Source organism: Papilio machaon, chromosome 10 (genome assembly GCF_912999745.1).
Source record: "Papilio machaon chromosome 10, ilPapMach1.1, whole genome shotgun sequence".
Lineage (NCBI taxonomy): Eukaryota > Metazoa > Arthropoda > Insecta > Lepidoptera > Papilionidae > Papilio > Papilio machaon.
The window spans coordinates 8518678-8546451 of record NC_059995.1 but is presented as its reverse complement, the minus strand read 5'-3'; the positions used below and the strand labels follow the sequence as shown (position 1 = coordinate 8546451).

Below are 27774 nucleotides of genomic sequence, written 5' to 3'. Positions count from 1 at the left end.
TAAAATCTTTGAAGGCGATTTGGACTGCCCCATCGGAGTTGAATTTTTTCCCTTGCAAGAAGTCATCCAAATTTCGAAAAAAATGGTAATCTGTTGGAGCAAGGTCCGGGGAGTACGGAGGATGTCTTAGACTTTCCAATTGAAGCTCTTCTAATTTAGTAGCCGTCTGTTGCGCAGTGTGTGGTCTAGCGTTGTCGTGAAGCAGCAGTGGCGTGGAGCGATTGACCAGCCTAGGTTGTTTAGCCGCTAGCTTTTCCATCATGGTTTGCAATTGCTGACAATAGACATCAGCCGCAATAGTCTGGCCAGATTTGAGAAAACTGTAATGAACAATACCGGCACTAGTCCACCAAACGCTTACAAGTAACTTTTTTGGGGTTAAGTTTTGTTTGGGACAGGATTTGGCTGGCTGGCCAGGATCCAACCATTGCGCTGAGCACTTCCGATTAATGTAAAGAACCCATTTTTCATCACAGGTAATGATTCGGTTTAAAATACCTTCATTATTGTGCCGGTTTAGTAATGTAACGCAACAGTCGACGCGCGTTTGCCGGTTTGCTTCAGTCAATTCGTGAGGTACCCACCTTTCAAGCTTTTTAATCTTCCCAATTTGCTTCAAGTGAATTAAAACAGTTTTATCACTAACATCGCAGCCTGCAGCTAACTCGGACGTGGTTTGCCATGGATCCGCTTCCACAATAGCCTTCAACTCTTCATTATCAACTTGAGTCTCAGGCCGTCCACGGGGCTTGTTCTGCAGATCGAAATTTCCAGAACGAAAACGTTGGAACCAAAAACGAACTGTGTTTTCTTTTGCAACACGACCGCCATACACATCATTCACCCTTCGAGTCGTTTCCGCAGCACTAGTGCCACGGCGGAACTCGTACTCGTAAATAATGCGATATTTTAAGTTTTCCATTTTGTAAAATGAGTGACGCAAACAGAAAAAAACAGAAGAAAAAAAACAAATGAATGACGGTCATCGAACCACAAATACATGAGTCTATAGCTGTACAAATTTGAATTTGGAATTCCTTGCCAAAGAGGAGAAATTCGTGATTTAAGTGGCCAGTACGAAAAACGCCAATTTCATATGTAAGGACCTAATATTTTCTCTAGCGAGGCGACTATCCGATTTGCCTCTTTTTAATTCTTTTTACCAATTCTCTTTTATAGGCACAACACAGAAATGTTAGAATAGCATCCTTGTAATATAAAGTAAATCTTAATAAAATTAACTGTATAGGATAAAATTAATATATTTGTTATTAAGACAACCCTGAACAGATTTCTGTTACACGCTGATTTTGTTCCGCTTAAAAATGTATTTGAGTGCAGCCTCTATAATTGTATGGTAGCTGATAAGTACAATAAATGATAAAATAAACCAAAGGAAATACCAAAACCGTTGATGTAATAGAGCGATAACTTCCTACTAAATAATTAGTTAGGTCAATTTATTATTAACACGCATTAAGTATGTAAACATAATATAAGTTTTTGATAGCGTATAACCTTTACAGCTAAATAAAAAGTTTGGGAACATCTGCTGTAGATATCGAAATACACGTAGAAAAGTATAAGTTAATATAAAACTGACGAAATAAAACAATGTTGTCTTTTTCAATCTTTATTTAAATTTTCAAAACTAGAACATATATTAATACAAACTATTAAAATATAATAAATAAGTTGCCTACAAATAAAAACTTATAAACAAAATGGATCATCTAAAATATATGTAAATGTAAAAATAAAAGTATGTTATGACCTGACGAGATTCGTTTCGAAGGCGGCTTTCACGGCACCTGATAAATAAAAAAAAATTAAAATAATCACGAAATGCTTAAATAAGTACATTATGTCTGTAATAACAATCTAGGCAGCCATTAGCCTATGTAATAAGGATTTTCAGGAAGCTAGAACATTAATTGAAAATAAATTATTTTGTCTTTGGTTCCCCTTACCTCTGGCTGATAATTTTTTGACTGCATGTATGGCTGGAAAGTCTTGTGCATTGCCATTTGCTATAATTTTCTCTTTGCTTTTAGAAGAGCTAAGCGACGTTTCTTCCGGAATCATGTCATGGGCTCTCTGAACAAGGTTTATACAATACTTTAAGACTAGTCTATGAAGTTTATACAATTATTATGAATATAAAAATATTTATGTTTTTGTGGCAGAAAGTCACGGTTAGGGTACCAGTCCCTAGCCGTGACTCGGCAATGCAGTTCAGAATGTCCTTAACCATAAATAATAAAAGGAAATTTAACCGTCCTACATAATTAAGTTAAGTTATGAAGTTTTAGGACAACAGTAGTTGTATGTTAAGAACAATTTATAGATGTTATCTGAGAGGACTAACAGTTGTAGTCGGGTCGAATGTCCACGTCACGAGGTAGAGTAGAATAGGAGTGGTGAAGGATGTAACGAGAGAATTAGAGGTATTTTGGAAGAAAAACCACATAACTTATTTGATTGCATTGATTGAAAACAAGACGTATTTGATAAACATTTTTATTTGATCAGAAAAGTTAGTAGAGGAGGGAAGTTATTTCTTGACTATAACTCCCGATGGTGAAGTTTCAGGACGGCGGGAGGTTGTCGGTAGCGGGTGGTTCAGGTTCGTGATTCGCGGTAGCCTGCGGAGAAGGCTGATATTCAGCAGTGAACTGCAGAGGTTAGGGAATGGAGGGAGGAGTGGAAATTGGATTACCAAAGTTATATACAAAACAAAACTTTGTAATGGTATTAATAGAGAAGTTTCCTAAGAACGCGAGTTTTTTGAATGAAATCTATTTTTATAAAAATTAAAAAAGTATTTTTTTTTTAAAGTTAGTACCATGTTTTGATAGTATTTTATATTTTAAGATCATTTACTTGACGTGGTATTGCAATAACGTATGCCGGGTTCAAAAATAAATGATTGAGTGGTATACCATGAACTTTGCTTATACACTGTCAGCGTTGTTCTCTTGGCTACACTTGACACGTCTCGACACAGTTACTAACTATAATGTGATGAAATTGCCTGTCCAAGTTTCCATAATACATTTAAAGCCAAAAAGCAAGTGATGTATTCATATCCATCACCCTTTGGCAAGAGGAAACAGGGAAGGACATGGTACAATCAATGTGAACTACAAAAGCGTGATTTAACTGTCATAATCGTGTCACGCCACCTCCTGTGTGTCATTGAAAACAAAAGGTCCCGAACATTATTCCCAGTGATTAAGTACTAAATATGTTTGTACTTTAAGCTTCTTACCGAGCTACAAGCTTCTCTCAAATTTGGCGAATTGTTGACCAGTTTTAGGAACTCGATGCACCGCTCCTGCACTTCGTCGGTGTCCTCAGGGCGCGGACTGAAGTCTATCACGACATGGTGGGGCTGGAACGGCTCGCCGGTCCCCCTGCCGGCGTCTATTACTGGCGACGATACCAACTTCGCGCATCAATGACAAATATAAATAATTAGAACTAAAGGGCACCAAGCAGGAGCACTGCAAATATTGTACCGGGAGCACATATATATATGCGTTTGTGCCCTACCATATTATGGACATATCGTTATCTCTTAATTAGACAGGATGCGGTTGAAAGGCCTATCTGTGTGTAGGGCGGAATCTCGATGTAGATAAGAGAAAAGAGAAGGGATTAGGCTTCTACTTTTCGAGTGGTCGTACTTCGCGTGCGTTTTACGTCGATGCCGCGACCTCGTACTCCACGGAAAGGACGCTGGCGATTATTTTTCGCTACGCTTACTTGAGACTGGTTGTCGGCGGACTTTTCGGAGGTTTCGGAGCAAGAGGAGCCTGAGAGGGACATAGTCTCGCAGCACGGGCAGCACACGGAGGACACACTTAACGTTAGCCAGTCCGATATCGCTCGGGCATTCTTCCACAACCTGACAAGTCTAAAAGTAGCGGGCTGGAATGTGTACGGAGTCAAATTAATCATTTAATTTCTTCTTATGAGTGTTAATGCCTTCTCTTATTATAATTCTGTCATTGTCAATATCTTTTAAAATTTTGACATTGGGTTCATAGACAATAAAAACATAATAATTATGTTTCTAAAATATTGTCACATTCCTCTATTTTTTTTAAATAACTACCTTTTACCCGCGACTTCGTTCGCGCGGAATAAAAAATAGAAAACGGGTTAAAAATAATCCTATGTCCGTTTCCTAGTTCTAAGCTACCTGCCCACCAATTTTCAGTCAAATCGATTCAGCCGTTCTTGAGTTATAAATAGTGTAACTAACACGACTTTCTTTTATATATATAGATTATGAATATATTTATTAGAGTTATTTAATTTAGTTCATCCAGGCTATGTCTTATGTCTATGCCAAATTTCAATGAGATTCATGAAGCCATTCTGGAGATACCTTCTAATAACCATCCATCCATCCATCCATTGCATTCGCGTTTATAATATTAGTAAGATGTAAGATATAATATACCCCATATTACAATACACAAAAATTATTGAATCACCCTTTATTTAGATTGGTTAAGTTAAAAACAAATAAGAGAAAAATAAGAATTAATGAATTGTTACCCTTTCCATTTGGCGGAAAGGGAGGGTATCATTAGGGAGGGTACATATCCATGGTGAATTCAGTTTCCATAGTGCTTACAGCGGCAGTAGATGTTTATTTATACAATTTTATACTGCCATATTCAAGGAATTAAGTTTTATTTTGATGAATTTATGTAAATAAACCATGATACCAACTAATGTGCCGACCCTTCACAGGGAAAAGGGCAGGTTCACAAAATTTAAATCAAAAGATATTTAATGTGAAACAAAGGAAAGTAATGGCCAATAAAATATTTATTTCCCACAAGTTTATGTATCACATAATTATTGTAGGCATAATTAATGTTACAAATACATTACAAAGTCAAATTGTATTTATATTGGAAAGTTAAAGTGAAGTAAAATTTAATGTCTAAAGATGATTTAAAACTTTTCAATAGCATTTTTATTGGTATGTACAAAAGTCAGAAACAAATTATAGGCCCAACAATGATAGTAATGACTTGATGATGACATCTCATGTAATTTCAAGAGTTTAAGCTTGTACTCATGTGTTACATTTGTACTAAAGTTGTAACAAACTTTTGAATTTTCATAAACTGATGTGAATATATATCAAATATTTCACTAATACAATTGTTTCTATTATTTGTAATCATTTCTGTTAGCATAAAATGATTCCATGGATTGTAATTCCTCTACTTTATAATTCAAAATTTTGTCAAAGCCTTGATAGTGAAATTTGCCATAAAACAACTTATCTCTTAACATATAAGGGAACCAAATTCTGTCATCGGGCCACATATCATCGAAAGGTATTGCCTTGCAGTTATACCATTTCGGAATCATTTCCTCAGTTTCAGCTGGAGTACCTTCGAAAATATTAGTGGCGAAAACGTTAACGTCCATCATTGTTGAATCTCCTTCAAATGTAAATTCTAAATGACCAATACTTTTCAAATCTGTTATTTTAACACATAAACAACATTCTTCTTTCAATTCACGTACTGCAGCCTCTTTAATTGTTTCATTGTGCTCTAATTTGCCCCCAAAGCCATTCCACTTGTCTTTACCAAATCCTCGCTTTTTCAATCCTAAAAGTATTTCGTCATCTTTGCGTATAAAAATCAAAGTGAATACTTTTTTTAAAAACATATTACTGCTTATATTAATTGTGTTATATTAAATTAAAACATCATCTTACAGTCGCTTTAGTAACTTAAAACACTCTAATATTTAAAATTGGTTATAAGTGAAACTGTCAAAGTCAAAACGAGCGCGCTTTTTGTATTCGTTCGGAAATAATTTTTTTTTGTAAATTAATTTCAGTTTAAACTTTAAAATGTAAACAAGCTAAAATAAAGTAAAATACATTGATAGACGTAATTCTAAGTCGGAACTAGAGATGCGTTAAGTTACGGTAAGTTATGGACTAGCTGTTACGGACGAAATTTTCGGAGTGTAAACAAGCTTATCGCAGAATTCTGAAGCATTTCATAGAATAATTTGATGATATCGAATGTTTGGAATATTCGGGATACTAAGCTCTATCTATTTTTAATGAACAAGAATTAATAAAGATATAAAATTGTGTTATTAAAATTAAGTTTTGGTCGAAGTTGTTGTTTCAAAATTTGTCAGTTTATTATTGTTAGTATTAGAAACTTGGTCCAAAAGTATTTAACAAAAAAATTCAGTCGAATTGATAACCTCCTTCTTTTTGAAGTCGGCTAAAAATAAACTAACGGCGAAATAACGAATTTAATTTTACTTCTTAATAATCCTCGCAATAGTATAAACTAAATGGAAAGAGACTGCCCCGAGCAGCAGCGCCTTTTGTGAGACTACCGCTAACAATCCTTCCGTTCCTAACATTAGATTATAAACGTTAGTTTGTAATCTGACGATGACGTATGTATGCTTTGAAAGCAAACAACGATAGCCCCATCGTACGAGGATGGATGGATTGGAAGATTTACGTTGCCTTCTTTTGTTACGCAGATATTATGAATAACAGTTAGTTTATTTTCTAAAATATCTTGGAGGCAATTATTCAAATTCATGTGAAGAAAACGTTGCCGATAGTTTAATGCATTTTTTTCATTTCTCTCATCACAATCGTCCCTTTACCTTACGGAACGCTTGTTTCCACATTGCAACACAATGTCGTTATTTCGATGGCTCCTACGAATAAGGGCCAATTAACAACTTTTCAGGAGAGGCTCTCAAAGTTTCAACTTTTTTTACTTCAGAAAAAAATAACATTTACACATGTAAATGTGTAATTTGTTTAGTGCATGTTGTTAAATAAACTAAGAGGAAGCTTTTAACACAAAAAATTAAAAAAACATCAATTTGTTACTTTGGGTTTTCTACGTAGGATCCATCGATTTTTAGATACAAAAAGATTTACATGTAAAATATGCCTAAAAATGAAAACAACAAAAGAGTGAATTGAACCGTTTTCCAGCCATTGTTTCAGTGACGAACCTTAACGAATCCTGTGGTGACACCTTCAATAGCTTTTTGTTAAACAATGCCTTTTGAATTCGGTTGTGCGTATTATTTAATGTCATTTACACTGGTAGCTTCGTACTTGAGGTATGAAAACGTAGGCTCGTAGTCGTGTCTGATGGAATTTTATACTAGATGTCGCCTGCGACTCCGTCCGTTTTTAAAAAATTAAGTAGCTTATGTGTTGTTCCAGACTATGTTCTACATATGTGCCAAATTTCATCAATATTTCTTCAACTGTTCCGGAAATACCTTCATACAAACATTCATCAACCTTAAGGCTTTATTCATACTCTAGCTGTCGCCAGACTATATTATCTGTGTTAAATTTAATCAAGATCCGTTGAGCCGTTACGGAGATACCGTTTAAAAACATCCATCCATCCATCTAAACTCACATCTTTGCAGTAATATTCGATTCGTTTTGCTCCTTGCAGGTTCTAGTCAGTCGGATACTGTGATTTTTTTTATTAAACGACTAGTCTATATTCATAGAATGAGAGTCTATACATTTAAAATGAACTTCGCCTCTAAGGCAAAATGTAGCGTTAATGTAATTTCTCCAGTCAAATTAGTGGCGGGCAAGGTTGGGTTGCCGTCAATTTTCTATAATTATCGGTCGGGGAGCGGGTAATTAGGTTTGCCTGCATCTCCGGCAGTGCGGCAGCGCGACAATCATATTTGTACGGGAATCTCCCCAAGGAATGAAAGTGTCAGTAGTCAGTGTTACATTTATTAAGTGTTACAAGACATGACTAAACGTTATGAAGCTAGACTTTGGGAATCTTAGGAATATCAAATCCGACTTCAATCATTCATTTTGCATTTGATAGGTCAATTATAAAGCACGGATATAGATCGTTATCATCACGAGATAATGTCTTGTAATTTGTGTGTGCATGCAAATAATTATAGTATTACTAGCTGTCGCCCGCGACTCCGTCCGCGCGCAGTTAAAAAATGGGGGGGGGGGGTTATGAAAAATAGATGTTGGCCGATTCTCAGACCTACTGAATATGCTCACAAAATTTCATGAGAATCGGTCAAGCCGTTTCGGAGGAGTATGGCAACGAAAACTGTGACACGAGAATTTTATATATATTACATAATTTCATTTATAAACACTTTCGGTACAGAAAATAATTATATTTAGATTACGTTTTCATTTTAACGTTAAAAATACATAGAAGTTTTTGGTTATATTTTAGATCTTAAGCATTACTGTAGTCATCTCATATTAAACATATAATTAATTATACGGATAAGAAATTGGGAACAAATATAAAGAAAAACTATTCAACTAGCAGCTGTAGTTTTTGCGAAGGTTTCAAAGCGATGCCATTGTCAGGTTGTTAGAATGAAAACTTTGCAGCGGCACAAACTTTACAAACAACAAACTTCGACAACATGTTGTGGTTGACATTTTTGTTTAAAAAACAAAATCAATTAAACGAGAGTTGATAACAACTAAATAAAAAAATAGTATAATTTTCAAAATACGTTTTATCATTCACATTGTTTATTTACACTATTTAAATGAGCAAACAATCAGTGAAGATTATTTAAAATACTGAAAAGAGATGATAGTTAAACAACTATATTTATTTGTTCGTCTTGCTTGACCTTACATTTTGTATGAGTTTCCAGAATTCCCAACACTTATTGTGCAAATCGGGGTCATCGTCTTCACCGGGGATGGGCGTGAAGTCGAAGCGATGCACTTCCAACTTTTCAGATTCATCTGAACTTGAATTTCTAGATGTAGAACTTAATTTATCATCGCCTATTCCATGTTCTTCTTGTATACTTGAATAACTTTTATTGTGCGATTTTTTAGCATTGTCACTTCTTTCCTTGTCCTCAGTGTTGTATTTTAATGGTTTTTCATTTCTAGCTTGTTGATTAATTTTATCGTCCAAAGTTTTATAGTTATAAATCATTTCATTTTTACTGTTTGCTATATTTTTGTCATTTTCTATATATGATTTAGACATTTTTGGAAACGTAGTAAAAATTCTTTTGAAAACTATAAAACGAGACTCAATCCGTCTCAATGTTCTCTTTTCTTAAGAAATATTTGGTGATTCAATAGTATTAGACAAATTCACTATCTGTCATTGACTATGCTTGATGTTTAACATATTTTCACTGTTTACATAATTATGCACAAACTAAAGAAATTCACAAATAACTTCCTAAAATATCCTAATTGTTTCATTCCCTTATTTAGTTGTCATATTAGGTATTGTGGACATTTTACAATGAAGTAAAAAATAAACGCCTGTCATAAAAGTTTTATTTTTATTTATTTTAAAAACTTTGCTCCAACCAGTACGTGATAAAATGTATTTACCAAAGAGTATGTAACTACTTCGTAGTAGTATTTACCCTCAGATAAAGAATAGGCTTTAGTTATATACTTGGTCCTAGTATTTATCTGAGTATTATCTCAAACTACTGTCACAGTCGATTAACCGTGAGTTGTCTGACACCAAAATCTCTGTATAAAACATATTGTCATCTCTATTATTATTGTTGACAAAACAGAGATAGTAATATGTTTTTAACGGAGATTTAGATCTCAGAAATCCACGGTGAGTAATACTTGCGTAAATAACAGAGTATTAAGCTATATTTTAGGTAAATACTATATAACTGTGAATATTCTATACTAGCTGTCGCCCGTGACTCCGTCCGCGCGCAATAAAAAAAAATATTAATGTGGGTATGATAGATAGTAGCCGATTCTCAGACTTACTGAATATGCATTTAAAATTTCATAAAAATTGGTCAAGCCGTTTCTGAGGAGTATGGTAACTAACATTGTGACACGAGAATTTTATATATAAGATTCATATCGTGGGGTGAAAGGCTATTTGTTTTAAGCGGCTATTTGTTAAATCAGACTGATTCTGAATAAATATATAAGTCAATATCGCAAAAAATGTCTTAAAACAAATAGCCTTTCACCCCTCGATATATTAGTTTAAGTATATTTTACTTACAAATATACTCCCAGACTGTGGGTATACATATTTGTGTATAAAAAAAATGGTTAGTACAAACAAATAAAATTTTATGACATCTAATATATAAAATTCTTGTGTCACAGTTTTCGTCACCGTACTCCTCCGAAACGGCTTGACCAATTCTCATGAAATTTTGTGAGCATATTCAGTAGGTCTGAGAATCGGCCAACATCTATTTTTAATTTTTTTAAATGCGCGCGGACGGAGTCGCGGGCGACAGCTAGTTGTAGATAAACTTTGTTAATATTTAATCGTCTGTTAGTTTAAAAACTAACAGCATTAACGACGACAGCGCCAACGGTGAGGTGCGCAAACTCGATTTGCCGCGTCTCGTCGTCTTTGCAGGAAGTAGATAGTTACAAGAACCTAACTTCCGATCTGACTTCCTTGAGACATAACTTTATTTTAAACTAGCTTTACCCGCGACTCCGACCGCGCGGAATAAAAAAATAGAAAACGGGGTAAAAATTATCCTATGTCCGTTTCCTGGTTCTAAGCTACCTGCCCACCAATTTTCAGTCAAATCGATTCAGCCGTTCTTGAGTTATAAATAGTGTAACTAACACGACTTTCTTTTATATATATAGATAAATATCGAAATCACAAGTAATAAATATTTTACTTGTCAACAAGTTATTGATCTGAAATACGGCTTTTTGGATTTAAAAACTGGATGTTTTAGTGAAAAATAAATAGACGTATCCATCAGTATTGATGTGAAAGAATACAATACTATTGTAAATGTTGTCGAGTATCTTAGAACAAAAGCGCGATTCAATGTTAGTGTTGTTAATGAATGGGTGTAACAGATGAAATGGTTACGAATCATTTCTTTAGACAGCGCGCGCTGCTTTTGAAAGCATAAGTGTCGATACGATTGAAAAGTTATTTTTGCTCCTTTATACTTTTTACATTTAAAATACATATATAGCACAATGTCGAGAAAATCAAAAATTCAAAAAAAAATTATGTTAAAAAACTTAAATCATAGTTCACAAATATTATCATTATATTAAATCAATCCAATCATAAGAAGTCCTATAATATTTAGTCACTGTATTCATTAAGTTAAAAATCTATCTCGCTGAAATGGATTTCCAAAAAGCTTTTAATAGAATTCTGCTTACATCAAAAGCTAAGATGGAATAAACAAGAAGTGGAAAATTCCAATCTAATTTGAGCACCCCACGGTGTCCTATTTTGTTTAAATGTTCTTTGTGAAGGTAAATATATGAAGGAATTGGACTTATCCCTTGCTTACACAGGATCCAAAATCTATTGACTCGAAAGAATGTACGATGTTGCAGATAAAAAAATTCATTATGAATCAACGCTCGACGTTTAGATTCAATATTTATCCTTTTTATTATATTGGTAATTTCCACATCATCTTTGCAGCTATATACAGCTAGATGGTATTCTTTGCGAACAAAGTCAGGTATTCGTGTAATAGGTATTTAATTGAATAAAACAAAATGTAAAAAATAAATTTCATTAATGCAATCTATTTTTGTTGTCATTAGCTTCAATAGATGTGCTGGTGTTTGTGGGCGAGGAGGTTCGATACTCGTTGTCTATCTCCAAGTTGACGTGGCTCCGCACTTTGGTCGCTCTATACCGTTTTTTCTCTTTTATTTCATCATCTATACGTTTGCATAAATCAATTACATTATTCCGCAACTCAATAGGTATATCTCTTACCATAACTTCACGTAGTAAAGAATTTCTGTTTTCTTTTATATCGTCAAATGATTTACTTTTTTGTCGAATATCGAAAAGGTTAAAAGCATTTTTTATTTTCGGCCAATATCTCCGTTTCCTAGTATATTCTTCACTACATATACAAACAATCGTATTGAGACAAAGAGATAAACATATAATTCCACAACATACGAGGGTGACGCTTATAGCTATGGACACAAAGGCTAGTTTGCAGAAAGTGCTAACATCGACTGATTCATCTAAACTGCATAATTTGCCAAGTGCAAGATCTCGTAAGAACTTTAAATTTTGTGATATTGTAGTTAAATTAGATGTAACCTCAATTTTAAATCGATTGGGAGATTCTGATGGGGTAACAATGGTGGTGCCCAGACCCGTGCTGATGGCGTAGATGTCTTGCAGCGTCAGCGGTGAATCCAGGTCTCTGCATGTGTTACTTACCACCAACAGCGCCGCCTCAGGCAGTTCTTTACTAGGGTCTCCGCCGCACGTAGTCACTGGCATACATTTTTTAAATATGTCGTTGTAAAATGATCTCATTCCTAAGTATTTTTGATCACAATCTGCTGGATTACAATCATTAAGTGAATTTTCATCGATCTCTGAACATTCTTTGACATTTTCATTTTCTATATAATCTTTTAATAAATATGACGTTACGTCTTGGTCGTACACTTTAGTGTTAAACGGTTCACGAAACATAGTTTTATTTCTTGTCCTGCCGCATTGATATTCTAAACTGCAATCAACATAACCTATTAAGTCGTGTTGAAATAATGTCGGTAAAACAGAAATAAAGGTCATGTTTTCTTTTGGTTCCACTGTATACAATTGAGCACTGCTCGTTTCAAAAATATCACAGTCTCTTTTAATTTTATCCAGTATACAAGTTTTCGTTTTTGAAATGACTTTACACGCACTCTCCTTTTGGTTTTCCACGTCGACGTAGAACTGAATTCCAACAGATTTCTTTACTAAGGGCATTACACCTTTGTCTAATATAGTAATTGCATGTAGTATTGAAATTAAATAAGAGATTAAAAGTACAACACAGATAGAAATTGCCTTCGTAAACATAGCATTTTTGATTTGACGGATTGACAATTTAATAAAATGTCATTTGGAAATTGAAAGGTTGATATACAAAGGAGGTTTATTTGTAAAATATACGCGAACTTGCAGAAAAAACTCGTAAATACTAAAATAATTACAACTCGTCTTTATTTTTTGCAGAATCATTCAAATATTCATTCTTAACGAAGTCCGATGCTCGTTCAGCAATCATCATAGTCGCAGCATTGGTATTAACGCTCGGTATGGTCGGCATAATGCTAGCGTCGACGATTCTTAAGTGTTTTATACCTTTCACCTTTAATTTATTATCAACTACAGTCGTAGAATCACTAGTTTTTCCCATCTTCGCTGTTCCTACTGGATGAAAAACATTAAAAGTAATAGTTCTAGCCATGCACTCCCAGTACTCGTCGCTTGCCATTTCGTATCCATCACAATTTCTAAAATAAATTCTTGGTATTTTTGCATTAATCCCTTTAAATGTTGGTGTGTTTACAATTTTCATTACTTTTTTAATACTTTTTACAAATAACTTCATGTCTCTATCGTCACTAAAATATTTTGGATAGATTTTTGGGAAATCAACAGCATTAATCGATCGTAATAATATTTTACCCCTTGAATAGGGGCGGCATAAGGAGATATAAAATAGTAGAATCTCATGTTGCTTATTTAATTCTAGAAACTGTTTACAAATTTCATCGTCATAAGATAGTACTTTTGTGCACATGGAAAATATGTATGATGAGTTAGGTACAAAATAATTGTGGTCTATTTGCACATCTGGCATTTTTTTGTTTTCGTCTACTGAGAGAAATGCATTGAGGTTTGGTTGATCGTAATTTGTCGCATGCGGCCCTGTTTGGTCGATAAGATATTGAGCAGTAGCTTTGTGCCAATAAGCTTCATTCTCCTCAGTAGCATTTGTATTTAATGTAACTAAAACTGGAATCCTTACATGATCTTGTAAGTTCTCGCCTACTGGTAGATCTGCGTTCACTTTGATTTTTAACTCTTTAAGATGTGATTTTGGGCCAATACCAGACAACATTAGAAGAATAGGGGTATTGATTGAACCCGCGCTCAATATCACTTCTTTTCTAGCGTAGAACGTAGTCGCATCGCCGTTAGATAGAATAACACTTACACCTTCAGCTCGTTTATTGTCATCTATCATTATTTTGGTTACCATGGTATTTTTTAAAACGTAAAGATTTTTCCGTTCTCTAGCTGGACTTAGGAAAGCGGTTGCAGTACTAACACGTTTTCCTTTATGATTGCCTCCTCTTATTTTACCTACACCCATTTGTGTAGGGCCGTTAAGGTCTTCCAAATATTTCAAACCCATATCCAGGTATCCTTGAGTTAACTTATTTGCAATATGAGTATACGTATAGTTCAATTGGTCAATAACAAAGTTACCATCAACACCGTAATTATCACGAAGTTCGGGATTATTCAAGATGAATGGATCGACAATTTTTTCACTTTTCTTGAAATAATTTCGTATCGTAGGCCAGTCCCATCCATCGTCTTCTTGTAAATGCCAATGTTCGTAATCGCCGGCGCTTCCTTTCATGTGCAAGAGTCCATTAATACTTCCCGTACCTCCTATGACTCGTCCTCGAGGCCAGAACGATCTACGATCAACACATCCTTGATTGATAGTATCGTCTTGTTCCGTGTAGTATTGAAATGCATGACGACTTCTGTGAGTTAACGTTGAAAAGTTCGGAATCTGAAATAAAAAATATTTAGTAATTATACATTTTAGGGCCAATTTCTACTGTCGTAACGCATTGCTAGCAACGTTATTGTTATCTTTGTTTTTTTCTACAAAGAGAAAGAGAAGGATGGTAATATTTTTGTTATACAGTGGTTCACCGTTAGCACTTACAATACTTTCTATTGGAGGATCGTCTCCTGCTTCTAAGAGCAATATTTTCCAGTTGTCAATCTCAGTAAGTCTGTTAGCGATGATTGAGCCGGCAGTCCCAGAACCAACTATGATGAAATCGAAGAATTCGCCATCTGGAAATTAAAAAAAAACGTTGAGAAATTTAATGACTTTCTCCTCGTAGCAGACAGGCCATCACAATTGACACATCTATTTTGTTAGCAGACTACGAAAGTCAACTTTACAATACAATTATTGTAAGGAATAGTCTAATTTACGAGTACAATTATAAAATATCACCAGAGACATAATTTCAAGTCAAATATGATTTTTTCCAATAATTAGACATGAGCTCTTTATCATAAAATGTAGGAGTATACATATATAGAAAAGTACTAATTTATATACTTTACATGTAACCATTTCAAAGGCGTCTTTGGGCCAGGTTTCGGTGATGATGCACTGCGCCGCCAACAGGTGTGTCATCAGGCTGGCAAAGGAGCTGCCCGCCGGACCCGACAGGAAGCTGGCACAAGTGGCGTTCACGCACGCCATTCTGGAGTACGTAATGATAGAGTTTGGCATCGATGGCTTTTTATTCATACTTATATTACAGGATCTGTTGACAGTAGTCTATTCTAGTTTTAGCGGGTCCACCATTTTTACAGTTATCAAATAGAATTAAATTTATTAATTGTAATAAATAATACATTTAGAAACAATTCCGGGATATTTGATAACAATATTTATTTTTGCTCTTTTCATTAATTAATGAATTTAATTTAATATAAACCGAAAACTTTCCGAGTTAACAACTGTTTGCATTGTAATTTAAGGTTAGAAAAATATTCTACAATATTTTAATCACTCAATATGTAACCTTACCTTTTCCTTTCAAAATTATTTAAAACATTTGCACTTTCTTATTTACCAAATATTTTATTGTTAATAATAAACTAATAATTCTGTAAATCTACACAATATTGTTCATTCGTTCATTTACACGAACAAGTCTCTTGATGTCGCTTGCAATTATTAACTTATCAAATTAATTAGGTACATAGAACTCAGATAAAGACATTTGATGCTGATAATTTTATAACTTATGTCATAAATATATCGGACATTGATAATAATATGAAAATAAATGAATTAATTATGAATTGCATACACTTTTAGTTAATTTTGAGTTAGGAAAGGCCCAATATCAGGCAATTTAAAAAAAAAAGTCCGTCAAAGTATTTCAAACAATAAGCCACCTATAAATTTCGCCGGCTCCTATACTGAATACAAGACTGTTTTGATACGACCCTCGTTTATTTATAATATCAATTGATTTTGCTAAATCGTTGTTTAACTTTGTTCTACTAATTAAAAATGTTGTGTTTTAATTTAAGCAAAGCTGATTTATTTCATTTTATTGAGGACCATAGACCACTATGACCTATACTGGTACATTGTTAGTTGTTAATTCATATAAAAAAATCTCTCTCTGACTATAAAACCATAAAAATTCTGTGAACGTATTCTCTAAATGGTAGGTATATTTGCGGACATAAAGTTAACAAAACAAAATTATATTGTTCTTTGTTTCTCCAACTGCGAAAGGTTTGTACCCAATAGGATGAGATATAATATTGCAGTACTGTCCCTATTTTATAAGGCTTTACGAAATGGATATTGACACATGGGTTTGGTGTAATATTTTGGAAGTAAGTACTCTCTTTACATTTTATTCTGGAACTATGATTATGTGCGAATGGATTTTTTTTTTAATCTTTTGCAGAACATAATGATTATGTGCGAATGGTTTTTTTTTTAATCTTTTGCAGAACATAATGATCAGGCGCTCAGTATATGAAGTGGACATAATTTCATGTGTTGTATTAAGTCACATTCAAAGTTAGTTTACTGACTTTATTTTGATTCTTTCTTTTTGCCGTGTGTTATTTTACTTTTACGTATCTCTTACATAATCCAAATAACCCGACGTCAACACTAACAGAGAAATATTAGAAATAATATTCACATAACAAAGTTTATTTTGCCTAAGCCTCACATTATTCCAGACATCTGAGCAGTTACTCTTTATACGAACAAAATTTATGGCAAATAATATTCAAATTAAACTGCTTCGTATACGAAAAGGTTCTTTAAGTGATTCTTTATGATGTGTTAGTGATATTTTTTAACTTTAAATAATATATTTATTAATGTACTTTCTTAGAACTTTAGAAAAATAGGTATTAAAAAAAAACAAATACCTATAATTAAAATGACCCCTAAATGATTATTTTAATTTTATTCTTAAAAAAACAGAAAAAACAAGCAAAAATTTTAAGAAAAGAAAAACTTGGATTTAGTTATCCTCGGCTTTTGTTTCTTCGTGAATTAGAAACAAAGTAATAATTATTCTTGCCGTCTTTTAATTATAAATCAGTGATTTTAATAACCAAAGTAATTTGCTCGTTCAAATTAAAACTTGTCGTTTTGTCATCATTAAAAATTTGTTTCAATTATTATCTTTGTTTTGTTTTAGAAATCTTTAATTACACTTCTACATTTATAATTTTGAATGTCCAACATGTAATAGTTAATAAAAAACTTTGTACCAGGTATTAGGAGAATTGGGCAATCGCGTGAATTTAAAATTTGATACGGACAATGGTGACCAGTAAATCGACAAACATTATAAATATTATTTATCTATGAGATTCTGACGAAATAATGGCGACTAGTAGTAGACTTTGTTAATTGTTGTTATTAAGAGCACGTTGTCTAACAATTTGTGTCAACGAGGCGGTTCTCATTAATATGTTGGTGTCAGGCGCTTGGTGTTTGTTACAAACAGCCACAACCATCAAACACGTACCAAATACCGAAGACAAACACCCAACGTAAACAGGAATCTTCACTTTTGTCGAACATCTTTTGAACGCGTAAGAAAAACTGCAAAGACACCGATAATTGGGACAAACAGCCAACACCAAACAGAAACTGGCAAACACCAATCCATAGGTTCATGTTCGTTGTTTGGTGTTTGCTGTTCGCCGTTGTTTGTCAAGCTAGTGTAGCGGGCTTGAAAGGTTGTTTATGGCAAACCGGGCTGGCGGCTGGCGTTGCTTCAATCTTAAATGACATGAAATTTCGTCTCTCTGTATGAGCGTGTGTTGCTACTGATGGAATTCATTTAAATAAAGTAATTAATATAGGTAAGTAACACGCCGTATTCTGAAGAGTATTGATATGAAAAATGAAATCTTTTTTAAAATTTCGGTTACATACTACCTATTAAAGTTTTTAAAGAATCGTAAGGACTTTTATTTATACCATTTTGCCATGTTTAAGTTTCATCAAGTGACTTTAAAATTTTAAACAGCCGAATCCAATTTCGCAGTTTGACAGTTTTCCCAGTTTACTGCCAGCGTACATCACGATCTATATAATTTTGTTTCACAACGACGAAATTACGCCGTTGTTTATGTTAATTGAGATGGTTCGATGAATACTTTAAAAGCTGTAACTTAAATAATGATTGCTTAAGGGAACGCAAGTAAACTTCTTCATAAAAATTTATTTATAAAGATGTTTCCTTGTTTAAATATATTTTACAGCAAATTTTACCAATTTCTAATTTTTTAAACTTAGTTGAAATATTGCTGTTTTAGTCTTTAATTCTGTCTTTTCTTTTTCAAATCGTAAGAAATTGAAATTTACTTTATTAAGTCATTCAATCGTTAAAATACTTTACAAATAAATAATTCCAACGTGATAACTTCACGCGTTTCTGAGAAAAAGAGTCTTGAGAGACAGACGGACGGACAACAAAGTGATCCTATAACGGTTCCATTTCTCCCTTTTGAAATACGATACCCTAAAAACCTACAAATAATTCTTCATTATGTAATAGTGTCCGGAACAATAGTAATTCACCTGATGTAGTCAAAATATTTATGAAAAACCAAAGAATTATAATATATTCGCTTCATAAATCTGTAATAAATTTCGTATTTAACACAACTTTAATTCATTAGTTCACGAAGCCAGGATTGGTGAATTACGATACCAGGTCAAACTACATAACAAACCAACTGATTTATAGAACCCTTAGTCCTTGGCATTTGACTTGGCTCAAGATCCATGTCCAAAGGAGATTGATAAGCTAGAATTTATGTTACAGTTAATTAATATTGACCTTTAAATAAAGGTGGTATTTGCTGCGGCCTCGGAATTACGTCCTGCCTTTTTAGACACTTTTGGAAAACATTTTTAAAATGTTCTTTTTGACATATTTGTATATTATTTAAATCGGCTTTTGCCTTACCAAAATGCGTGACAAAAAAGCAAATTATTGTTAATACATCTATTTTTGTGCCGTCGTACAACTGTCGTTACAATTAAAGCCTATTTCGGGAACGGATCTTTAAGATGAAAGATTTTGCTTAATCAAAACAACAATTTCAATATAAGAAGCTTGTACCAGAATAAGCTAAGTTATGCCCACGTACTAATAAATTATATAGAAACATTGCTAAGATAGAGTCCTACATTAATTAGTTTTTGTCAATCATTTGTGTACTGGTTTATTAATGTGTCCGTAGCGGTAACATTTTCCATCCACATTTAATTATTTATTTAATCAAATCAGCTGCGAGCAATTACGTGCTTTTGCTTTTGAATTTGTTAATTTATCGCAAATTAAAGCGATTTATTAATAGAAATTTCATTGAATGTACAGGCGTATGAAATTAAACTTGAAATAATTATGAACACAAAAGAAAATGTTTCATCTTACTAATATTATAAACTAGCTTTTACCCGCGACTCCGTCCGCGCGGAATTAAAAATAGAAAACGGGGTAAAAATTATCCTATGTCCGTTTCCTGGTTCTAAGCTACCTGCCCACCAATTTTCAGTCAAATCGATTCAGCCGTTCTTGAGTTATAAATAGTGTAACTAACACGACTTTCTTTTATATATATAGATTTAAATGGAGATATTTAGATGAGTGATGTTTGTTAGAAGGTATCTTCGGAACGATTCAACGATCTTCATTAAATTTGGTACAGATGTTCCATATAGTCTGGAAAAACAAATAGGCTACTTATTACGTTTTTTTTTTTAATCTGCGAGGTGTGTGTCGCGGGTGAGATCTAGTACAATATAAAATTAGAAATGACTTTTAAAAAATTTGAAACATCTGAAAATAATTTTTTTAAGTTTTTAACAATTTACAGGTAAATTCTTTTTCGCGTGCGCAGACCTAAAAGGTTTTTCTTTTTACTTTATTACGAATCAAAACAAAGTAGCAGTTTTAAGTTAACGTTTTTGTAAATGAATTTTTTAAGTGAAAACATTTTACATCTTGCGGCGATAAAAAAATCTTTTCCCATTTTTTAAAGAACTCGGGCTTGTTTATCAAATTTTATGATTCAACGTTTGCTAATTATTAGATTTTTATCCACAAAAGTGCCAACAACAAAGTATGTTATCTATTAAAAAGTTTGTTTTATATTTATCTAGCAGGTGCCCGCGACTTTGTCCGCGCGAACAAACAAATAATCAAATCTTATTCCCTTTACAATATTACAGACAATAAACTGATGACTAATGTATGATAGTCTGTGAGGTGTGTGATTTGAATTAAAATATACCATTCAGTGTTTGCATTGTACCATTTATCTTCTTGTTTAAACGGAGACTCTTAGGGCTGTTTGTTTATTTAGGTCTAAGCATCGAACTCTTATGTTATATAGTTCTGTTATTTTTTTTAAAAAACACTAGAGAAATATTAATGTTACTAGTGTTATAAATGCGAAAGTTCTATGAATGTATCTTTAAAACGACTCAGCGGATCTAAATAAAATTTGGCACAGATGTAGAACATAGTCTGGAAGAACACATAGGCTGCTTACCTAGGTTTTTTAATTCAGACGAGTTCCTCTCATCGTCTTCGTTTGATTATTTGAATTATTTTCAGTAAGCAGTCGAACAATAAATGTACATATAATATTAGTTTTTGATGTGAAACATCTATAGGATCACTTGTAAACCGAATTGTTGGCGTGGCGACGCTTGCCGTGGCGACGGGTCGCCAAGCTATACTATTATTTATTATTATTATTCATTTAATATTTTATGCACATTACTTGTACACACACGATGTTTCACATCTGCCAGGCGTCCCATGACGGCTCACAAGTTTTTTGTAAAAGGGATAGAATTAGGCTTGGAATAAAAACGTTAGTCGGCAATTAAGTGGGCACGTGACGTAGCTATTCTCATTAGAGTGTCTGTCTGCGTTTGTGTTTGCTCTGCACACAATCCTCACATTTTCACGCCACAATTGAGTGTTTGTTGAAGTAACAGACCGGCTTAATAAGGCGTTATATTTATCCACAAACGGACACTTTTAGTTATTGAACTGTAATTTAAAGTAGTTCAATTAATATCACAGTACATATTTCTACTGTAAAATTATTTACAACCTGACTAGACATATTTAAAATTGTAAGAAATTTGTAAAATTAAAGGGAAGTTATTTTTATAAAATATACGTTTTTGATAAATTGTTAGCATGTAATTCCGCTGCCGAAACACTTTTGATGTGAAACATCTATAGGATCACTTGTAAACCGAATTGTTGGCGTGGCGACGCTTGCCGTGGCGACGGGTCGCAACGCTATATACTAAGGTATATATATATTATTAAAGCATTTTGTTGTCTCTTTTTGTCAAAGGACAACGAGAGGGACTACGCTATGTTTATTATACATGTATTAAAACAGTGGAAACAAACAGATATATCTACCATAGTATATCATACATACAATGCGCTACCTATGAAATGTTACCTCTAATTCAGTACATATAGCGTCGGTTTCCACGCAATTTGCATACGGAGCGAGCATACGGTGTTCTGTGCACGCTGTGTAATGTACCATATTGTTTGATTGTTATCCTCCGCTCGCTTCCAGACATTAAGCTAGTCTCACACATAAGAAGTATTTCAATACTGCAGTACTACTATTGTTTCAAAGCAACGCACTTTATAAGTGTACTGTCGAAACGAAGATTTGTATGAGATTTGTCAATGTCGCTGCTGCACAAATAATGACATTACGAATACTTTATTGCGAAGTTTCGTGCCAAGCCCCCTAATATTAGGTGTAGTATAGTTTTAAAGTACGTGAGTTCAAACAATAGGAATACTGCATTGTCCATTCGTGTGAGACTAGCATTACGGCGTTGCTCTGGAGTTTACAAATGAATAGCGCTAAGTGAGGCAAGCTTAATATTACAGTAAAAATCGATTACCTTAACAATTCTATTAAAGAGTTGTCTCAGAGTTATCAAAAAAATAAATGCTATTGATTATTTATTTTTTGTGCTGTTTGATATAAATTTTTTATTGATCTTATCATCTAATACATAGTTTATGCCCGCCCAATAGGCCAGTAGCGCTCAAGATCAGAGCTGGCGTACAACTGGTAAAATGTAAACACTAACTGGCACCAGTGAGAAGAAACAGTTCATGCCAAGCCAGTGCTACTATCCTAATATACTGGCATAATGTAAATCAGGTATTTTAGAAAGATGTTTTATGCGGGGTGCATCCGGTGTATCTTAACAGATTTTTGCGAAAGAGGTTTTCCCCTGTACTCTTTTATAGTTTAATTAAACTTTATTGATTATTAGCAAAATTTATCTTTTGTAAAAAGTATAAGAAATATTTCTTTTTTTCTTTTTCAAAGTCGCAGTTGTATTGTATTGTATAAAAGTTGTTCTTTCACTACGAAGCGATAAGTATATTATGTTGAAAGTTTTGAGAGAAAAGATACAATTGAGACGGCATCTGCCCACGCGCTCTCTATTACACTACACAAGTATAGAGTTCTCGAAACCGTTGGCGGCCACTGCTGGAACAAACATATTGTCGAATGACTGATGATTTTCTCCAATGAAGTATTCCACCGATGGTCAAGAGCCTATCCGAGTTAGGATAGACTAGGCTATAGTCGTCTTTGAATTTCTACATCGATATGTGCAGGTAGCATCATGTTTGCCTTCTCAGAACTTCGGATAAATGTAACATAATGAAATTCGAAAATCATATTAGTATTAAATGGCAGGGATCGTGTCTGAAGTTGTTTAACAACTACTCACAATGCAATAAGGTTCAAATTGTGACGTAACAACAAAGTGGGAAGCGTATTTTTTTCTTTGACTGTGTACATTAAAAATTGCAATTTTACCTGACTCAACGAAATGGGACCGAACAAATATTAAATAGGGTTAACACTAATCTTATTAAATAATTGAAAATGTAATTCTCGAAATGTTTTCCTCTTTTTATTTAACTCGTCATTTTTATTTGTTATAACGAAATGCAATTATGTGTTATTTATGTTTCATATCGTTTATTAAAAGCTAGCTTTGGATGTGGAAACGTTTTATTGAAAAGAAAAACACGTATTTTAAATGAGCTTTATAAATGTTCTGAATAAAAGATTCCAATGAATGTAAATTTCATGCTAAGACACCAATTTTCTTTTTTAGGCTTCGAAGTAAAAGTAGAGCGTCCTACGTGAGCTTAACTGTAATGTAAATATTTTACGGCCTGCAGCAAAAATAAGCCGTCTTAAAAAACGGTTGATACAACTGCTGTTATTTAAATAAAAAAAATAAAAGTTAAATTGGTGTTCTTCGAGAGCAAATGGGGCTAATAAGCGATTCACAGACTTCCCTTAAAATAGAGGGGAAAATTTACAAAACCATTGTAAAATCTTTCATAAATGTATGAATCTGTATGGTCTGTTAAAGGGACGGATGAAAAGAGAGCACATGCGAATGTAAAGATATGAAATGAGTACATTAGAGAAAGTCTGAAAGTAGCACCATTAGTAGAAAAATTGAGAAGTAAAAGGTTATCATGGTATGGGCATGTAATGAGGAGGGAAGAATTGCACGTGGAAAGGAGAACTTTAGTTATGAGTGTGGAGGGATACACCGGTAGAGGTAGGCCTAGGAAGAGGTAGACGGATTGTATAAAAGGTGACATGATTAAGAAGGGAGTGACGACTGAGGTAACGGTAGAGAGATTGATTTGGTGAACAGAAACCTGGTACGCCGACCCTACGTAAGTGGGATAACAACAGGGAATTGAGGGGTTCTTTAACTTTTTTTTTTTAATCTGTTAATTTGTCATGCATTGTCCTTCTTGTTTACTAATAATATTTGGTGCCTTTTAGCTCTGTTATTTCAAGTACAATGAGATGATAACAAAGTGTTTATGTGCCTGTATTACGACAGTGGGAATCCACAGGCGTACTTTAAAATTAACTTATCTCGTGAGTTGCAGTTAGACGTTTCGAATACTGGCCAAGTAAAAGCAAAGTTCCAGACACAGAGACTATGCCATTCACTTATCTCACGTACAAACTTTTCTATTGTTTAGGAAACAGTACTATTAAGAACCTTACTTTAAAGGAATATATTATACAAATTCGCGGTGTAGCAATCCATACAAAATGTACACCAGTTGCGGATAAATATAATTCTAAACAGATATCTTGATAATGAGTATATTCAGATTTTCAGTCATTATTTCATTATTTTTTACATAAATAAGGTGACACGATCACTTCACCTGGTGTTAAATGAATTATTAAATTATTGAAACAAATTTAAAAATGGACGTAGTTACCATCACGATAGTATACTAACTAGCAACGGGTGGGTTTCCATTGTGTACAAAAACAAGCTGTCACAACATATCTTAATCCAAGTATTACGGCAGAGGAATTTCACGGTAATAATATTTTCAATACAAAATGAAGGCATGTCTATCATTTTATCGAATTGAAATACGTTTTCAATTCTTAAAACACGTCTCTTGAATGTTAAATAAGATGGTGTCGTGTCGAAGCGGGTTCGTGTACTGTTTTAAAATTCATACTTTAACTTATATAACAAGTTTAATACACGAATGCACGAAGAGCTATTTAACATCATGAATAAAATTTGAATACAAACGATATCCGATTGTTTTTTTACGGTTCATTGAAATTTCAAAAACAATGCATGAAATTTGTTTGAATTTAAACGTACATGTGTTCTGTAGAGAAATAAAAACAAAATTTACATTTAGTGCTTTGAACATTTGCTGCGAAATCCAGACAAATTGCATTTATTTTCCACGAACGTTTCATTTGTATTGCGGTAAGAACTTTCTCATTGTATTTTATTTGTAATCGAGAAGAGAGTATTTGCTTTGTGAATTACGAACGATGTGAATAAAGTGAAAAGTAAACGTCATGATATCCAAACGACTGAACGTAGTAATTTGTTTAATTTATTTATCCTTTTATTGTTAAATGTAATCATTGGGCCTAGTACGAATGTTAGTGACAATTGTCTTGGTATCGTCATCATCAGTTATGTCAAAGTTAATCTTATTTTTTTGGTGTACTTTAATACAAATTTCGTCGATGATGATACGATAGCGATTATCACAAATTTCGTGCTAGGTCCACAGGTTAAATTTAAAGGAAGCTGTGCTTACAGATTGTTTCTCCACTTTAATCTTTTAAACGCCTAGAGTAAGTAAAATGATAATGCCCATCTGCACTATAGCACTTTAGCTGCACTTAATTCATTGTCTAGATAAAAATTAACCTTTTTAATAACATCTATCAAGAAATTAACATAAATATACTAATACCAGCTGTCACCCGCTCCGTCACTATCACTCCGTCCGCGCGCAGTTAAAAAAAAAACTAAATGGGGGGGGGGGTTTATAGAAAATAGATGTTGGCTGATTCTCAGACCTACTGAATATGCTCACAAAATTTCATGAGAATCGGTCAAGCCGTTTCGGAGGATTTCAAGTTCTAACCCCGTGATACGAGAATTTTATATATAAGATATTTCGGTATTCAAAAGCTAAACAACCTTATTGTAACTTTGTTCAACTTTATTTTAACTTTTTCAATCAATCAGTGACAATAGAAAAGTTACCGTCGCTGCGACAGATATATATCTCTGTTCAAACTCTCTTTTCTTTGTCGACATGTTTTTTTCTTACTGACTCAAAAGAATATTTTTTTTCGCTTATGTATGTGAATTTGTATGTATGTCAAAAACAAAGACTGAATTCAATTCAATTATGATTGATATTGTTAGTCAGGTTTTTTTAAATTAACAAATTAGTTTTTTTTTTCATTTCATCAGTGTTTTATACGAGTACAGTAAATAATTTAAAACAAATGGTACAAAATATTTTGCTGAAATACTAAAAATTAAATCTTTCCCCACGATAATAAAATCTTTTAGAACAAATTAATTTATAATTTTAATATAATAGCAAACTAAGATTGACATTTACAAACATTTTGACTCAAATTTCATTAGGTCCAAGAGAGCACGAGAACTTTCTGACAAGATTAATAACATCTTAGGTAACAGTTCAAATATTTTATTCGTAAGGTAATGAAATATTATCCCTTTTGTATATTCTCTTTTGAGCTATTTTATTTAAAAACGAATAAATGAACAAAGGAAAATGCATTGAATAAATCTGGACAACAGTTTTTCACGTGATAATTAATATTCTGGTTAAACATCGCTTCCAATAAACTGTACTTTGTGGAACTTATGTGTTACGTGAAATCGCGAGGTAAAGTTATAACTGATTTTTTTTATTGGAATGTATAAAAAAAGTAACATAAGTATGTAAAAGCCAATATTTTCGTCTTACATCACAATAAAAGAGCGATGTTACCTGCAAATAAAATGAAACGTTTATGTAAATAAATACAATTTGTCAGGATTTTGCAGCAAAGATATTACTGAGTGGGAAATGTATTTTCTCTTAGGCCGCTTGAAGCACGTTTCACTTTTTAAGGCAGTGAAAAGGGATTTTCACTGTTTAAATTAAGCTTTTCTTTTGAAAGAATCGCAAAGATGTATCTTAGTTTAAAGTCCTAATTCAATTATATTACTTATTTCTTGAGTAACTCTATTATAGAGGGGGTTTATTTTTAAAATCGGTGCAACATCCAGAACACAGAAATTCGTCGCTAGAATAAATGAGCATTTCGATAATCGAACCTTCAATCTGCAGATTGCAAATAGAACGATTGCCGACTAAATTACAATCGCTTTGTGATTTAAATATTGGCACACGCTTGAACTCCTTAGGAATTTCTATTAAAGTGCACTGCAGGCGCGTGGCTGCATAATTTCTGATCCATTTCTACGTGAAATTGTTTCTGGGCGATGCTATATTCTTTATTACTAGTAGTATTTGAGTTGGCTTCCTTTTTCAAAAGACTTCTTTTCAAAAACACGCAATTATGTTGAATTCATCAGTATTTGCTGTCAATTTATACTTAATTATATTATACATCGAATTGATATAAAAATTACAGTTATAGTTTCTCTTACCGAAGTTAATAAACACTCATTTGAAGGTCGACAACCGATTTCATACGTCAAACTGATCGTAAAAATATACGCCATTGTTCGCATTTATAGCGCATACTACATAAAAGTATAATATATACGTGGATTGAAGATATATTTTAAATTGACAATATGAATTTTATGTTGATGGAACACTATATGCAGTTTAACATAAAGCCGTAAAGACAACGACATAAAATGTTGATATTTTACGTATAGAAAAGATACTAAATTCCACTGTTTACTTAAATCTGATTTTTTCTTGTATATTTTTTAAATTTGTTGTGTTCACATAAAATTATCGTCAGATAATAAATGTCCCCACCTAGGGGCTCTTTTTTCAATCGTTATCAAAAGTATGAGAAAGTTTTATACATTAAACTTACAAAAAATGCTAAAAAATAAATGACACCGTTGGTTTCAAAGTCCAAAATCTCTGTATAAAACATATCGTCATCTATGTCATTATCTATATATATAAAAGAAAGTCGTGTTAGTTACACCACTTATAACTCAAGAACG

The 27774-nt window shown here is 33.2% G+C and overlaps 3 protein-coding genes across 3 annotated transcripts; all 3 read right to left on the bottom strand.

The window, feature by feature from the left end:
- Nucleotides 1–1736: 1736 nt before the first annotated feature.
- LOC106721376 lies at nucleotides 1737–4072 on the bottom strand. Its single transcript, XM_014516298.2, has 4 exons — nucleotides 3769–4072; nucleotides 3272–3448; nucleotides 1971–2097; nucleotides 1737–1811 (listed from the first exon to the last, which is right to left on the bottom strand). The coding sequence occupies exons 1-4, from the start codon at nucleotides 3961–3963 to the stop codon at nucleotides 1768–1770; spliced, it is 543 nt and encodes a 180-aa protein (XP_014371784.2). The 5' UTR covers nucleotides 3964–4072; the 3' UTR covers nucleotides 1737–1767.
- A 1115-nt stretch (nucleotides 4073–5187) lies between these two features.
- LOC106721409 (oxidized purine nucleoside triphosphate hydrolase) lies at nucleotides 5188–5787 on the bottom strand. The gene has a single exon (XM_014516335.2). It carries the CDS (start codon nucleotides 5704–5706, stop codon nucleotides 5197–5199), a length of 510 nt encoding a protein of 169 aa, XP_014371821.2. The 5' UTR covers nucleotides 5707–5787; the 3' UTR covers nucleotides 5188–5196.
- A 7157-nt stretch (nucleotides 5788–12944) lies between these two features.
- On the bottom strand, nucleotides 12945–15803 carry LOC106721387 (dehydrogenase str4). Its single transcript, XM_014516309.2, has 4 exons — nucleotides 15673–15803; nucleotides 15201–15343; nucleotides 14788–14921; nucleotides 12945–14628 (listed from the first exon to the last, which is right to left on the bottom strand). The coding sequence occupies exons 2-4, from the start codon at nucleotides 15340–15342 to the stop codon at nucleotides 13024–13026; spliced, it is 1881 nt and encodes a 626-aa protein (XP_014371795.2). The 5' UTR covers nucleotide 15343; nucleotides 15673–15803; the 3' UTR covers nucleotides 12945–13023.
- Nucleotides 15804–27774: the final 11971 nt, after the last annotated feature.